We start from the raw sequence: 17,672 nt of genomic DNA on the forward strand, positions 1-17,672 counted from the left end.
TCCCCAGGATTAAAGAAAATTAGAGGAGAATCTTAAGAAAACCTATAAAAAGTATAGACAGCTGATGTTCTATTTCTTAGAGCAGGTGGTGAGTACCTCAGTATTTTTTATACTAGTCTTTTATGTTTTCATATTATAAAATGTTTTATAAAATATGTACCCATTAAAAATAAAAAAATATTTGCTAATATGGATCTCTAAGCTTAAATTTTAAAAAAAAGAACAAATTACAAAATACCATGTACATATATATATTATATGTATTTCATATGCACTGAATATTTCTGGAAGGATACATGATACATAAGACATCAGTTAAGAAGATTTCCTCTTGGAAGGGAGATCAGTGAACTAATTCAAAAGGGAGACTATTCTCTGTTATTTGGCTAATTAACTATATCTATATATTTCTTTTTTAAAACTTTTTGTAAATATTTTGTCCCAAATTATTTAGAACATCTTTTTCTATATTTCCAATGCTTCTCTTAGTCAAAGATTTAATCACTATACTAAACATTTTCTAGTCTATTTCAATGTATTTGTAATAATATTGATTATAAGAGGGTAAGATTTATAGCCATTAATTTGACTCAAACTAACAATACTGCCTCGAAGTCAAAACAGCAATTGAAAGTAACTGGCCTGAGGACCGAGTAGAAGTAGCAATAAAATGTTATGGAATTAATTTATATATTTTTGTTACATACATATAAAGAAAAACATTTCGAATACAAAATACTGCACAATAGTGCATTCTAGTGATCTTAGGAAGAATTGCAACAGCTACAAAAAAAGGGAACAAAATATATTCTACGCAATATATGTAATAAAAATAAAACACTATGAACTAACACTTTATAAAAAAGTACACAAAGACAAAATAAGTAAAGAACTGCTGTGTTTACAAACTGTGTTCCCTTAAAAATAATTTGATTAAATCCAATGAACTACTATGAATTCTTATGACATACCAGGCACTTTACTGGCTGCCAGGAAAAACTGGCAGCTTGTAATCAGTTATAAGGGTAGAGGCAAGGAGATGCCTAAGAGACAGAAATGTAAATAAATACTACAGCACACTGTGGGGTAAGAGCTAAGAGTTATACCAACTGTTATAGGAACCCACATAAGAAATTACCATATTTTTCACTCCATTAGATGCACTTTTCTTCCCCAAAAGTGGGGGGAAATGTCTGTTCATCTTAAGGAGCAAATATTATGTCACAGACTGTGATGTGTATTACCTGACATGTTAGCGGTGGCAAGAGCTGTTAGAAGAGGAAGCAGTGGGCCCACGCGAAACCCCTGGGGACACTTAAATGTCCCACTTTACTGCTGAATGTCAGGTCACCTGGTCAGTTGCCATCTGCCTCTGCCCATCACCCGGGACCTGGGAGAGTACAGAGAGCCACCTGACCCTCCCAGCTGCAACCGCTGACCTGTCGAATCAGCTGAGGCTAATAATGGGTATGAGGCACAGTGCCAACTGCCAATGGTCTTTGACACTGGGTGGGGTCTGTGTCAGTAGAACTGCCTCCAATCACCAATCACTGTGTCTTAAGCTCTGCCAATCATGAGAGGCAGATAGGTGGAGGTGAAGTAACATGTTCTCAGCTGGCTACTGGCTCTGTTAGATGCTAAAGCTGTCTCATCTACCTCAATACTGTTTCCGGTGCACACCTGATTTCTGTATGAGGAGGCCAGTAGTAACTGGGTGAGCATCCACAAATGCTCAAGTTTGTAGTATATAAAGGGAGTTATGGTGGGGTCACTATTCTAGCAGTAACACAGGCACTGAGGGGATTAAGGGGTATTACTAGCTGTAACAGGCACTGGAGGTAGTCCTCCAGAACCTATAAACTAGGATAGTGATACTCTCAGTGACTGTTACACTAGTGATACCTTTTAACTCCCTCAATGCCCGTTACTAAAGGCCCCCATAAATTCTGTCACTAGTGATGATGAGTTCTTGGGGTTCCCAGTAATCGAACCTTAAAGTCTCTGCTCATTTGTTAATGACAGTGATAATGGTTCTTAGTACCGCTGCTGACTGCTGTTCACTTTACATGGTCAAAATATTATTCTGTTATATTTTATTAAATATTTTAGTACACCATTTGGTTCAAATGTTTTTTTTTCTTGTTTTCCTCCTCTAAACCTACGTATGTCTTATGATCAGGTGCATCTTATAATGCAAAAAATACGGTATCTAATTCTGGCAATGGTGGTGTCAAGGAGAACTACCAAGAAGGTAGCACAAGAGATTTTAGCTAAATGTCAAAACACCATTAGTTTCCTAATCAGACAAATGAACTGATGCAGAGCGCATTTCTGTCAGAAGGAACATATTAAAGTTCGTCAAAGTGTAAAAAAAAACTGAAGTGGGTCAAAAACCAGCTTGGGGGGGGGTGTTTGTGTGTGTCTGTGTGTGTCTCTCTCTGTGTGTGTGTGTGTGTCTGTGTGTGTGTGTCTGTGTGTATGTGCGAGCCTGGATGTAAAACGTTTTACTGAGAAGGATTTTGGAATTAGTCAGATATTTTTAAGCAGGATATAACATCTGTGTTTTAGAAAATGAGTCCATGAACATGGAAATATTTAAGAGCTCTAATTCACAAAGAAATGTTTTATTCCTTAATTTATTACACTTCAATAGTGCCATTACATCAGGAATAATCTCAAATCATTCCATGAACTTCAAAAGATACAAAATCAGGTACTCTTTTTCCAGGGGAATCCCATTAGTTTTAAAAGAAAAGTTATTTTAATCTTCCCTAGACCAGGCCAGTTCTTTCTCTCTTCTGTTCTCCAAAGTCAAACTGCTTGAAAAACAAGCAACTATATCTGTCTCCACTTTCTTATCCTTCTCACCCCTCAATCTTCTGTGATCTGGTTTATGTTCTTGCTGCCTCACCGAAGCTGTTCTGGCAAGGATACCGAGACACTCCTAACTGGCAAACCCAAATGATTATTTTCAGTACACAGTTTACTTGGAGTATGCAATTGTCAAACTCCCACTTTCTTTAGCTTGCTTCAAATATACTGCTCTTTCCTTCCTTCTCCAACCAGTTTTGTTGGCTCTTTTTCCTCTGCCTTTTCTTCAAGTGTTTCCCTTTCTTGTGGCTTCTGCTAGTTCTATCCTCTTCCCACAACATTCGTTCTTCTTGTCAACTACTCCTGTATCTTTACCCACAATATTTATGTATACATCTCAAGTCATGAGTCCTCTCCCATATTTGCTTTTAAACCATTAATTCTTATCCTTAATTCATTTAATAACTTCCAAAACTCACACTTGAAGCTAGAAAGAAACCTGGGAATCATTCTTGAATTATCTTTCTTCTTCATCCCCTATACCCAAACATCTTCCAGACTGTATGGATTCTATCTATTTAATATGTTTCATAGGCTCATGCCTCCTCTGTTCCTGCAGCTACTATGTTATCATTTCTCATCATGTACTATTAAAATATTCCTGCCTGTATTAACAGACTTTCCAGTCCATCCCCACACTGAGGTCAGGATAATCTTTTAAAAATCTATTTCACATTATTCTATGCTTAAAACCTTTCAATTGCCTGGCAACTAAATGCAATTATGTATTCCTAGACTGGATCCTGGACCAGGAAAAACGAAAACCTATAAATATCATTACTGGGACATTTGGTGAAAAAATGATATGAAGATCATTATTGGAACTTATGAATGGGGGCTATGTTAGATAATAGAACTATATTAACATTAAATTTCCTTAGCTTGACAATAATCTGTAATACAACAGAATGTCCTCGCTCTTAGGAAATATAAGCAGAGGAATTGAGGGGAGAAGGGATGTAATGTCTGCAACTAAGTAGTAAATGATTCAGAAAAAAACAATATGCTAGAATGTGCATGATAAAAATTAATATAGTAAAATGTGGTCAGACTGAAGAATCTGGGAAAATGGTATATAGGTATTGCAACTTCAATTAGTTTGGGATTATTTTTGAAAGTTTTCAAAAACTTTCAATATTCCCTATTATGTATAAGATAGAAGTTTCAATTCCTTAGGCTCTTCGTGATCATTTATCAAATCACAACTAACGTCCTTCCCTCCTATACACAGTAATTACAAATTTCTGAACACACCAAACTGCTTTATTCCATGTCAAACATATCCTCTCTACTTTCAGAACCTTGCCTATCTGGCAAACACACTATTTTTTATATGTTCAATCTCACCTCCTCTAATTATATCCTCTTTCTACTTCCACCTTCCAGACAGAAATAACCATGCCCTTCTTTGTGATTCCACTATACCCTGTACACACTTCTCCCATAGCACCTATCAGACTGCACTGCACTTCGTGGTCTCCAAGTCTGTTTCCAGTTACTCTAAGCACACGAGGGAAAGGACTATGAATATGTTTATATTCAGCCCCAGCACAGAGCTTAAGTTGGATGCATAGATTAGGATGTTTAATCAGAAGAGATACACACACATACATACACACACAAACACACACAATATTCTTTGTTGCTGCAGTATTTGTATATTTAATTTCTTCTGCCTTATGAGATACTATAATGTAACAGTAAGGAGTACAGGCTTCAGAATTAGTCAGACCTAAGAGATCTGAAGCATCGCTCTACCGAACTCTGCAACTCTACCCAGTCACTTTGTTTCTAGGCCTCAGGGCCTAGTACATAATAGTTAATAAATACTTGCCATTTTAATATTACTCTCTCTTTGCTTATGCCTATAATTGAACTTAAAATCTCAAATATTCCTAAACTACTAGTTCTAAAAGTATTTTTCCCATCTGTCAATACAGTTTTCTTTCAATCAACTTCTAAAGGGAAAAAAAAACCACACTTATTTTTCATTAGGAAGTCAACCTGTTTTCAATCTCCTGTGCCATTCAAAGATGCCACATGAAGGTGAACACAAGTTGAAACGAAGTTTTATCTATTTTTTGATACTCATAAATATAATCTGTTAAATGTTATTTTATGATAGTTTTGCAAACAGCAATTCATCAACATCAAAATAATGAGAAATGCATGTGATCACCAAAAATAATGCAAAATAGAGAATTTCAATAACATCTATCAAGTACTCAAAACAAATGTTTCACACTGCTGACACACACAAAAACCCAAAGACCATCATCCATTAAAACAAATGCACCTAATTCATATGAAACTCTCATCTGTGACCCACTGTCCTTGACTTATGACCCAAGTTTAGTTACTTGAGTATCTCAGACACTAGCAAATGAGAAAGGTAAGATTTGCTGCTGGAGAAATATGATTAGCTGATAGCAAAGGAACAAAATACCAAAAAGTCTATAAAAAAGCTTCTAAACAGAGTCTGACAGAGCAGTTTTTCCAAAGAAAATACAGCAAGTTGAATATTTTTAGATGATAGGAAAAGGGTTGTAAGCATAATAGAAACTTGCTTTACAACTCAAAAACTATTCCAATTCTGTAAAGAAATGGATATTAATACTTCAGTAAGTATATGTTTCTTAAGAAAGAACAGGGTAGGGAAAACACTAAAATTTTTCAAATCACATAAATCAGTTTATTAAATGTTAATAATACAATTAACATGTTACAACCATTTATAAATGTATATTACAGATGATAGATTCAGAAGTATACACTATTAAAATTTGGGTTTGTTCTAGGAATAACAGAAAAAATATTTCAATTTTTAAGACAATCTTCTATTTTATATGAATTACCTTTCCTGTTTAAGAGCATACTCCAGCATTTTGATCCTCCTCACAAGATCCTTCTTCAAATTTTCTTGACCTTTCCTTTCCCCCTGAAGGAAGGCAATCTGGGCCTGAGCAGGGAAAAGAAAGATAAAACTCAGTTTAGACCAAATAAATTTTTTTTAAAAATTCAGTTGAAGAAAGAACCTTGGAAGACAGGACAATTAGATGCAAAAACATTTCTTCTGCATATCTGTCAACAAACTATGTAAGTATATAAAAGGGTGCTGACTGCAAGAACAAAATAAGGTTTACACCGTGGCTGGTGTGGCTCAGTGGACTGAGCACCAGTCTGCAAAACAAAGGGTCACCAGTTTGGTTCCCGGTCAGGGCACATGCCTGGGTTGCAGGCAAGTTCCCCAGTTCGGGGGTGAGTGAGAGGCAACTGATCATATCTCTTGCACACTGGTGTTTCTCTCCCTCTCCTTCTATCCCCCTTCCCCTCTTTCTAAAAGTAAATACATAAAATCTTTTAAAAATATATGGCTGGACACTGAAAAAAAAAAAGGTTTAATTTTTTTAAAGAAAAGGACATCTATAAGCATTTTACTTCAGGCTAGGGAAGTTACAAACTGTAGTCCGTATCCTTAAAGATATCTAAAACAACCAATAAATGCAGACAAATGCAAAGTATACAGTATAGTGTGTTCAAGTGCTTATCTCCCAGGCATTGGGGGTTTTCTCTTCTATAGAGTGACGATGGGGAAAGAAGGAAAATTATGAGTAAAATCATGAGTTCTTATAATACCCTTACAAAGTAAGAGTTCTCAGACTTTCACCACTTATTTAAATTTACGATGGATTCCTTGTCCAGAGACTATCCTGGACCTCGCTACAAACAATAAATAGCTGCCTTTCCTCAATTCCTACCTTTCATTCCTCCCCTGCCCCCTTAACATGCAGGAAAAAAAGAAAGCGAAAGTTGGAAAAGGGAAAATTAGAGCTAATGTCCCTCTTTAGTTTATCAGCCTTCCAAAGAATTATTGTACTGAGGAAAAGAACCCCTACGTTTTAACATGAAACAAACTGTAAAACTCTTGTCTTCAGTGAAACAGAGGGCTAGGAAAGAGCTAATATGCATAATAATTAAGAAGACATTTAGGCCCTGGCCAGTTAGCTTAGTTGGTTACAGTGTTTTCCCAATATGCCAAGGTTGCAGGTTCAATCCCCAGTCAAGGCACATAACAAGAAACAACCAGTGAATGCATAAATAAGTGGAACAAAGTAATGTTTTTCTCCCTCCATTCCTTCCCAGCTCCCCCAAAATCAATAAAAAAACTTTTAAAAAGACATTTAGGACTGAAATAATATCTTCCACTTAAGAAATTGAAACTATGTTGCAAACACTAACTTGTTTAAGTAACTCATAACACTATTAAGAATAGGGCAGGAGGTCTATTTAAGGGCCATCAAGGCTAACGATCAATTTCACTATTCCCAAATGCTTTTCCCTTTCCATTCTTATTATATTAACCCACACAACAACATTATTTATATCTCTACAGTGCTTTCCATTTTATTAAGCAAGAACTACGTTTAATGGTGACCTTACCACATCCCTAAGGAATTGCGGGGACTGTCCAACTAAGTTTTAGAGAGCAAGCCATTAAGCTTACTTGTGAGTTTGAGTGACACTAATTTTTATTTATTCAGTACTGAAATGAATAGGAAATCCAAATTACAGAGCTTCTTACAAATATTATGATGTAGGTACTGTTATGTTTTTGTTCTCATTGCAACAGGCTCTTAAATTTTTAATTGCAATTAAAAAATCTTTTTATCTTATTAAAATAATCTAAAAATAATTCAACTGTATACAAAAGAATATGGCATCAAATATCTATATATATTTAAAGATCATAAAAACCTTTTGAAATTATATATTCTATAATGAGATAATTATTTCATATAAGCATAATAATAATAATACATGCATTTAAAGCTGGCAAAAAATGAAAGATTTGTCAAAAAAGCACTACAGCCCACCTTGTTTGGCCAAACAATGCCTTGGCACAGAATTCTATACATTCTTCAAAATGGATTTAATAAAAACAATAATATAATCATTATAATCACATAATCAAAGTAACAATAAAATTATCAATTTTTCCCTCTCTATACCTTTTGGCTAGTTTTGTGTTTCTACCACCATCATTGGTCCTGAATGATTCTGAAACTTCAGCCTCCAACATTCAAAATTCTTTGCTGTGACTCATTCCCCAACTTACCAACTGTCTTCCTTATGCTCCCAGTTGACTTGCTTTACTATCTACCTACCAATTCACATATTGAATTAGTTAAATATTTACTAAAAATCGAAGACCTAAAATTGTTCAAGAGAAAGATCACAAAAAAGTTGGAAGTGCCTAGAAAAGGCAAACAAAAAGGTATAATAGGAGTATTTGTGATATTCCTTGATGATCAATCACAGAACAACTCTCTGGTATTTCCTGCCAAAGATACATAACCAGAAATTAATCATAAAGAAACATCAGGCAAATTCAAACTGAGGGACATTTTACATTAACTTTCTTGTAATATTCAAAAGTATCAGGTCCTAAACGTCAAAGAAAAAGACTGTTTCAGAGTGAAGGAAACTAAAAAGACATAAAAACCAAATGTAACATATGATTCTGGACTGGATTTGGCTATAAAAGGACATTAATGAAAAAGAAACATGAATGGGGTCTCAGAATTAGATGATAGTAATCTATCAGCGTTAGTTCCCTGATTTTGATGGCTGCATGTAGTTACACAGGACGGTACCTGTTTACGGGAAATAAACCCTAAAGTATTTTGTAGGAGGCAACAGGCCATCAGGCTGACTGGCAACTTCCCCTTACACAGTTCAGGACAAAAAGAAATTCTTTGTTTTGCCCTTGCAACTTTTTTGTCAATATAAGATTTAAAATCTTTTATTTTGAGAAGGATCAAGGAAAGAGAAATAGAAGGAAAAGGAGAGGGAAAGGAGAGGGAAAGGAAAGGAAAGGAAAACCCCATGGACACAAACAACAGTGTGGTGACTGCAGGGGGTAGTGGAGGTGGAAGAGAGTATAAGGGGTATCAATGGCAATGGAAAAAAATACAATGAAAAATCAAATAAAATCTTTTATTTTCAAACAAACACTATGCCAACTTCCTTAATATGATAAGATTAAAAAAAAAATTTAAACCAGCATCATGCATAATGAAGAAACCCTAGAAGTATTAACAATCAGAAACAAAACAAGGATGTTCATTTATCACCACAAATATTTTACATTGCTCAGGAGGTGGTAGCCAATGTCACTAGTTAAAAACAAGTAAGTTTAGACTTCAAGTTTAGACCGTCAAGACGGAGGCACTGGTAAACGCAGCTCGCCTCCTCACAACCACAGACAATTTACAGCTAAATTACAGAACAGATATCACTCAGAGCTGTCAGAAACTTGAGCTGTATGGAAGTCCGACAACTAAGGAATTAAAGAAACCAAATTCATCTAGACAGGTACGAATGATGGAAGGGTGGAGACATGGAACTGGCTGGTCCCAAACCCACGTGTGGTGGATACACCAGACCACCCATCCCAGGGTTCCAGTGTCAGGAAGGTAAGTCCCCATGACTTCTGGCTGTAAAAACCAGTGGGGGTTGGGTCGGCAGAAGAAACTGGACTCTCAGGCCTCTCCTCTTACAAAGGGCCTTGCACCGCACACAGACTTACTCAGACTCACTCCCTCTGGGCTCAAGCATGGGGCAGCACCTCGAAGGTCACCAGTGACATTCAGGGAGGAACTGAAGTGTCTGGCATCAGGGCAAAACCCAGGGGACAGCTTCTTCCAAGACAGAACTGCACACAGCAGCCACTGCACCTTTTCTGAGCCCTCTCCCCACAGAGACACAGTGCAAGTAGCACCATACTTGAATCTGCATTAATCTGGCTCACACGGTAAGCCCCATCCTGACAACTGCCTAAGGGTCCACCCCATCCAACTTATGAACCCACCCAAACTGGTAACAGAGGCTATTACATATGAAGGGCTGCGCTAGATACATGCTTCAGACCGTACTAAATGTGCTCAAACAAGCAACAGCTGAGCCCAGCCCCCATACCTCTCACTGAGTGGCCCCAGGCCAGGCACTAGCAGCAGCCATCTGTAGGTCACTTTATACCTTACGCCACGGGGCCCCAAACAGAACACAGGTGAAGGCTGACCTTGGCGTGCACCACCCGGGAAACCCCAGAGCCTGTGCCCCAGTGGACAGTTACAGACCACATCCAAGCACCACCCAACCACCTACACAAGACACGGAGGGAGGTGGTTACTGGCCTGGGGTCACAGCCAGTGGTCTAGGCTGGATAAATCCCTGCCATTGACCTGCTGACAGCAACCAAGACTCATCTACAAGAGGAGGCAGTACTCAGTCCATACAGAGGGCACACCTCAAGTACACAGCCTGAGATATAGGGGAGGTTGTGCCATTGGACCCTGGAGATAACCTACTATATTAGGCCATGCTACCAAGACAGAGTCAAAGCAGCTCTACCTAATACATAGAAGCAAACACAGGGAGGATGCCAAAATGAGGAAACAAAGAAATATGACCCAAATGAAAGAACAGAACAAAACTCCAGAAAAAGAACTAAACAAAATGGAGATAAGCAATCTATCTCATGCAGAGTGCAAAACATTGGTTATAAGGATGCTCAAGGAACTCAGTGAGGACCTCAGCAGCATAAAAAAGACCCAGGCAGAAATGAAGGATATACAGTACTCATTGAAACAAAGAACAATTTACAGGGAATCAACAACGAAGTGGATGAAGCCAAGATCAAATCTATGATTTGGAACATAAAAAAGAAAAAGATATCCACTCAGTATAGCAAGAAGAAAAAAGAATCCAAAAAAATCAAGGATAGTGTAAGCAGCCTCTGGGACAACTTGGAGTGTTCCAATGTTTACATCATGGGGTCCCAGAGAAGAAAAAGAGCAAGAAATTGGAAATCCATCTGAAAAAATAATAAGTTCTTTAATTTGGTGAAGGAAACAGACATACAAGTCTAGGAAGCACAGAGTCCTGGACAAGAAGGATATAAAGAGACCACACCAAGATACACCATAATTAAAATGCGAAAGGTCAACAATAAAGAGAGAATCTTAAAAGTAGCAAAAGAAAGCAGGTAATTACCTGCAAAAGAGTTCTCAAAAAACTGCCAGTTGATTTCTCAAAAGAAACTTTGCAGGCTAGAAGGGATTAGCAAGAAGTACTCAAAAGTGATTAAAAGCAAGGATCTACAACCTAGATTACTCTATCCAGCAAAGCTATCATTTAGAATGGAAGGGCAGATCAAGTGCTTCCCAAACAAGGTAAAGCTAAAGGAGTTCACGATCACCAAACCAATATTATATGAAATGTTGAAGGGACTTATTTAATAAAAAGAAGATCAAAAATATGAATATTATCATGATAAACTCCCAACTTTCAACAACTGAATCTAAAAAACAAACTAAGCAAACAAGTAGAACAGAATCACAGATATGGAGAACACTAGGATGGTGGCAGTGGAGTCGGGGGTCTGGGGAATGGAGAAAAAGGTGAAGGGATTAAGAAGTACGCATTGGTACTTACAGAACAGGCAGGGGGATGTCAAGATCAAGTACAGGAAATGGAGTTGCCAAAAAACCTATATGCATGACCCATGGACATGAACAAAGGAGGGGGGATGGCTGGTGGAGGGTGGAGGCAGGCAAAATTGGGAAAACTGTAATAGGATAATTAACTTAAAAAAAGAAAATCAAGTTAAGTTTAAAAATAAAAAAGATAAAATAAAGTTATATTTGTAAATAATATGAGTGGATACATGGAAAAATACAAGAAAATGAACTATAAATATTATAAAAATAGAGAAATTTTAGTAAAGTAGTTGCATATAAAAATAACAAATTGAAACCTATGGGCTTCTATAAGAAAAACTAGTTAGATAATATAATGAAAGAAAACAATCCCATTTATGCTAATATCAAAAATGGTTAAGGTAATTAGAATAAATTAAGAGCTAGCAAAGAATATTTTAAACAGTACTAAGGAGCATAAAAAATATGCCTTGAACAAATAAGCAGCACAGCCATGTTCCTAAAAAAATATTGCATTACAATGATTTTATTTCTCCCTAAATCTTTAAAAATTATTCAAGTTCAATTTAAATACCAACAGAATGTTTTTTAAAAACATCATACATGATGATTCTAAAGTACATATGGAAAAATAAATAACAATAAATTATTTAAAAGCCCTAAAATATTTTTAAACTTATTTATAATTCTGTCTCTTAAAAAGTGGTACTGATACATAAACTCATAGAGACATACATGTTACAGACCATCCAAAAGCAAACCCAAATATATACAGGGATTTGGTTAAACCTAAAGGTGACATTGTATGCACATGGCTGGGAAAATGTGTATTATTCAATAAATGTTGATGGGTAGCTATCTGAAAATTATCTCTCACATCAACTCAAATGCCAAGTGGATCAAAAAATTTTAAAGGAGCCCCCAAGTATTAGAATAAAAGGTAAAGTTTGTTTTTTTATTTTAATAATCTCAGGGTTAGGGAAGTCTTTCTGAGAATAAGACAGAACTCAAAGCCATTAAAGACTAACAAATTTCACCTCAAAAAATAAAGTATTTATATATGGCAATAAAAATGTTGCTGAACAACTATCATGATAGATAAGGCAATTTTTTTCCAACAAATGTCAAAAAAATAGGAAAACAGTTATATCACAAATGACAAGAGTTTAATTTTCTTAATATATTAAAAGCACCTACAAATCATTAAGATCAGGAACTCAATAGAAAAAAATATACCAAGAACATGTTGATAAAAAGGAAATACAAAAGGCTCAAACATATTAAAAAGATGTTCAATCTCACATGCAAGAGAAATGCCAATTAAAATTATAATCAGTTAATATTATTAAATGAATAAATTTGAATATTTGAGATTTACTACTCAAAGCCTCATTTCTTAGTAGACCCCAAGGTCTCATCTTAGCATTTTTGCATACATATGAATTCTGGTCTTATACCCTAACTAGACTGGAAGTGCATGTGAGAAGGAATATGGTTTTATTTGTCTTACCCATATTCTTCCTTATAGCAATTTAGACCATGGTAGGTAGCAGGTGTTCCCCAGAGATGTTACTGACTGAACGAAAATGATTGACTTTATTTTCTTATCAGGATACAGCTAAAAACACAACCATAAACTAAGAATCTGGGAGCAAATCAAAAAACTAGTGTGTAATAAATAGTCTGTCAGCTTGAGGGCCTACATAAGATTTCATACCTCTGTGAGTAAAGAGCTGGGATTCTGGAGCAGCTCTGTTCCTTGCTCTTATTGGCCTATTTGTTTTATTTCCAGACACCTAACATGCCACAGATGGTGTAAGTTAGCTTCTCCAAGTGTTGTCCCAGAGCAGTAACACTAGCATCATCTGGGTACTAGGTAGAAATGCAAATTCTCAGGTCCCATTCCAGACCTGTTGAATCTGAAACTGAGGGTGGGGCCAAGAGATGAAAGCTGTGTTTTAACAAGTCCTCTAGGTGATTCTGATGCTGAAGTTTGATATCACCAAGTTGTGACACTGTCTTTAGGAGAAAGGGCTAGCTAGAGGCAATGACTGTATGACAAGGAAACCAATTAATAGCCTGGAACCCTCTTCCTCAGACTTCACCCCTTCGGGTCTTTGTTCCAATGGCATCTCGTCAGTAAAGTCCTGCTTCCACACCCACCTCTCCAGCACTCCACACCCAACTTACCCCACTTCATCACAGCACTTATTAGCATCTAACATTTTAGGAATGCATTTACTTATTACCTATCTGTCTTCCCCACGATTTAAGCTTCATGCAGGTAGGATCTGTGTGAATCACTGTTGCTTCTCCAGTGCCTGGAACAGGACTTGGCATGAAGTAGGCATTTGAAAAAAATCTGGCAAATTACAATATGAATCACTAATGCCAAAACCCAGATTCATGAACACTCTAGTATCAGCCTCCACACCACAGGCCGTGTTCATAATAGCCTTTTCACAGTTCTAGCATTTCCAGGTAAACAGCATAGCCTCCCCTACTATACAACAGACACACTGACAAACACACAAATCAAAATTTAGGGATATTATTGCTAAAGTAGTAACAAAACAAATAAAAAGTCACAGTCCAGTGAATGAAACATGTATGCTAAATAAAAAATATGTGGCATATGTTGTGTGCAACTAGAACCAGAAAAACAATTATAGACAAAAGCAGTGAATACACAAATAAAATACAGTGGGATGCGTATTTAACTCTGGAGTCAAGTACAGAAGTGATGTTCAACTCAAAAACTGTATTTTATTCTAGTATTAAAACTTTACGGCTAGCTTTATCTTTTAATAAACATGACTTTTATGAAATTTCCTCATAAAGTTTATGTCATTTTTTTATCTAACATTCTTTTCAATCATAAATTTTACTTATTCAATCATTTTCAGAACATAAATTTCCAAAACATACACTCGCATACATTCCTTCCTCCCCATATATTCTTACTCAAGAGATGATATCATTAAAAGGACAAACTAAAAAGAAGACACAGGATTGAGAACACCGGAGTTCTAACAATGGAGGAAAGCCTAACATAGTTTTAGATTAAGAGCTGGCTTACAGATCAAAACACCAAGTAGCCAACATTAGAGCAAGACAGGAAAACTCCAGGAATAAGATCAATAGTTTTAAACACGGGGTAAGGGGCTCAAGAAACTACTTGGTAATTTTGACCACATATAAATTCGTATGTAAAGACTACTGCGGTCTGTGGCGGGAGAGTAGAGCGATGTTCAAAGAAAATTAAGCCATGGAAAAAAAATGAGGTAATCATTAACTTTATGAAAACCAAGTCACATAGGAAAAGAAACAATAGTAGTATACTATTTGGTTGGCTCATAAGTGGGTATTATTTATGTGTATTTACATAATATAAACATTAACTTTAAATATTTTGATATAGTGGGGGGATAAGAAGTAGAGTCAAGAAGTGGAAGGGGATAATATAGCTAAGTCCTCATCTAACAAACATAACATTAGCAGGTATTATTTAAAACTGGCAAAGAGGAAGTAGTTTAAGAATACTGTTTTGAAATATGGAATACGTATCAGAAAAGGCAATTAAGAGTTTTTAAAAATGGTTCATTCTAAGCAATTACACTTGGAGACAGGGAATGGCACATCAGGGAACAACTCATTTATCATAAGCAATTCAGTACTATTTACCTTTAACTGTGTGCATGTATTACTTTGACAAAAATCAAAATTAAAATATGCTCAACAATTTAACAACTATCAATACAGCTTGGTGCTGAGAGATTCCATGAAGTGATCAGTACACTATGAACTCCTTTACAATATACACGTGTCTTAATTACCCTTGGGTCCCTAGTGCCTAGCAAAAATTCTGGCACAAAATCACTTTTTAGTAAGCAAGTGATAAACAAAATAAAAGTGAGAACAGAGATTTTGAAAAGTAATTCAAACTATTCTAACAAAAATGTTAATCCAGAAATAACAAAGTTATTAATATTCCAATCATTATACTGTAATAAAATCCATCCACTCACTGGGTGCTTACCTTGTAACAAAACTGTGCTAAGCAGTGGGAGAATAGCCCCACCAAAGACACAGTCCATTTTTTCACAGAGCTTATAATGTATGTAAAATACTGTGTTTTTTAAAGGAGTCCCCTCCCCTTCTTTTTTTACATTCTTAATAGAACTAGCATATGCCTTTCTGACCTGAAGTAAATTACTTCAGAAATTACTATAATCAGAGTTAAAATACCTGTAATAAAAGTATTCAAATGCAATATATTTTACATAATAAACTATGACAAGATATGCTCCAAAAGAAAATAGAATAATAAATATAAACAGGAGATATAATAACACTTATCTTTTAAAAAAAGGTCAATATTAACACAATAACCAAATGAGAGACTGATAACTGATAAAGAGCAATGAGACTATACAGATGAGAAAAGGTTACATGGAAAACTACAGAGCCTAACTAGTAATAAAAAAAATACAAATTATTACAGCTTTAAATATTAACAATGGAAGTAGGGTGAATATTTTTTTATACTCTTCTTGAAACTTTCCTGTTAGAATTTTTTTTAAGTTTTAAAAAAGGCAGCTCTGATGCATCATGTACACATACTTGTTAAATTAAAAAGATAAAACTTAACATTCACAGACAGATGAATTACAGATTATCTTTACATGGCTGGCAGCAATGCAATTTTTTTTTCCCAAAAGGGGGATGACAAGGCTACACATACACCTTATGATTTGGTATGAGAACACCTTCTTCCACATCATCCAAAAAAAAGGAATGTGCAAAGCTGTTCAGATACACCCTACTTTGCTTCTATTTTTGCCCTTTATATTATTTCCTTCTAATTTCCCTTGCAATCCATTTCTCTACAGATAGAATTATGTTGCAGAATTTTACAGCTTACTTTTTGTTATGCAGTTTTTGTGTTATCACTGTTTTTATAACCATCATTTTCATTGGGTTTATTATAGATCTTCAAGTAAATTTACCATAATCTACTTAACCATTCTAGCAGATCTTGTGTACTGGCTACTCAAGGCACACATCCCCAACCCCCTTCTACCTTTTAACTTCCCACTACAAAATCTGGAAAGCCAAATGCTTGCTCTCATAGGTTTGGCGGTGTCCAGACATAGCTATGTAGCCAGTGAGATATATATAAATGTCTGCTGGGGATGAAGAGAAGGTACTTCTGGGAAAGTTTATCACTCACTGATAAAGAAGACTCACTCCAAAAAAACTAAACTTTTTTCTGCTTTCACTGAGGTCTCACTGCCTGTAACTACAGCAGTCTCCTGTTCTCCACGGTTTCGCTTTCAGCAGTTTCACTTAACCTGCAGTCAACATGGTCCAAAAATATTAAATGAAAAATTCCAGAAATAAACTATTCTTAAGTTTTAAATTGCATACCAATCTCAATAGCATGATGAAATCTCACACTGTCCCGCCTGAAACATGAATCATCCCTTTGCCCAGCGTATCCAAGCTGTATATGCTCCTGCATGTTAGTAACTTAGCCAACTCCATTATCAGATCAACTGTGGGGTATCACATTGTTTGCATTCAAATAACTCTTATTTTACTTTAAAATGACCCCGTTTAAAATGACCACAAAGCACAAGAGTAGTGATGCTGGCAATCTGGATATGCCAAAGAGGGGCTGTAAAGTACATGTATAGGACAATACATAACACATACGGGGTTCAGTACAATCCACAGTTTTAGGCACCTACTGTGGGAGTGGGGGGTTCTTAGAACACATCTTCCATGAATAAGGGGGTACTACTGTCTAGCAATCTTGTAATCATATGTAACAAAGAGGAAGACAATAAGCCAGTACATCATGGGTAATGGATGGCAGAGGAGAAGAGAAAAAGCCTGGATTATTTACATCATCACTGACCAACTGCAACAGCTTATATCAGAAAAAGAGACTACCCACCAACAGAAACGTGAGAAAAATTATCTTTATTTGTTATGTCACTGTTAACAGGGTTTATTTATAGCCAAAAGCATTCCCAATGATACTCATTTAAACTGTCTGACATTTAATTATAATTTTTTAATTTAATTTTATTGATTATATTACAGTTGTTCCAATTTTTCCCCCATAGTCCCCCTCCACGCAGCACTCCTCACTCCCTTAGGCCATCCCCACACCATTGTTCATGCCCATGGGTCATGCATGTAAGTCCTTTGGCTGCTCCATGTCCTATACTGCACTGTACATCCCCATGGCTGCTCTGTGACTACCTCTTTGTACTTCTTAATCCCCTCACC

General features: G+C 36.1%; 1 protein-coding gene across 4 annotated transcripts in view; it reads right to left on the reverse strand.

Annotated features, from left to right (window-relative positions):
- The window catches only part of STRN (striatin), an 84,630-nt gene that overhangs the window by 51,821 nt on the left and 15,137 nt on the right, over window positions 1-17,672 (reverse strand). For all 4 annotated transcript variants that reach the window (XM_090281152.1, XM_090281149.1, XM_090281148.1 and 1 more), the window contains exon 2: window positions 5,727-5,830. In XM_090281152.1, coding sequence (XP_090137278.1) covers window positions 5,727-5,830 — 104 coding nt within the window. The remainder of the gene's footprint in view (window positions 1-5,726; window positions 5,831-17,672) is intronic.

Source organism: Furipterus horrens, unplaced genomic scaffold (assembly GCF_987537825.1).
Source record: "Furipterus horrens unplaced genomic scaffold, mFurHor1.1.pri manual_scaffold_6, whole genome shotgun sequence".
Classification (NCBI taxonomy): domain Eukaryota; kingdom Metazoa; phylum Chordata; class Mammalia; order Chiroptera; family Furipteridae; genus Furipterus; species Furipterus horrens.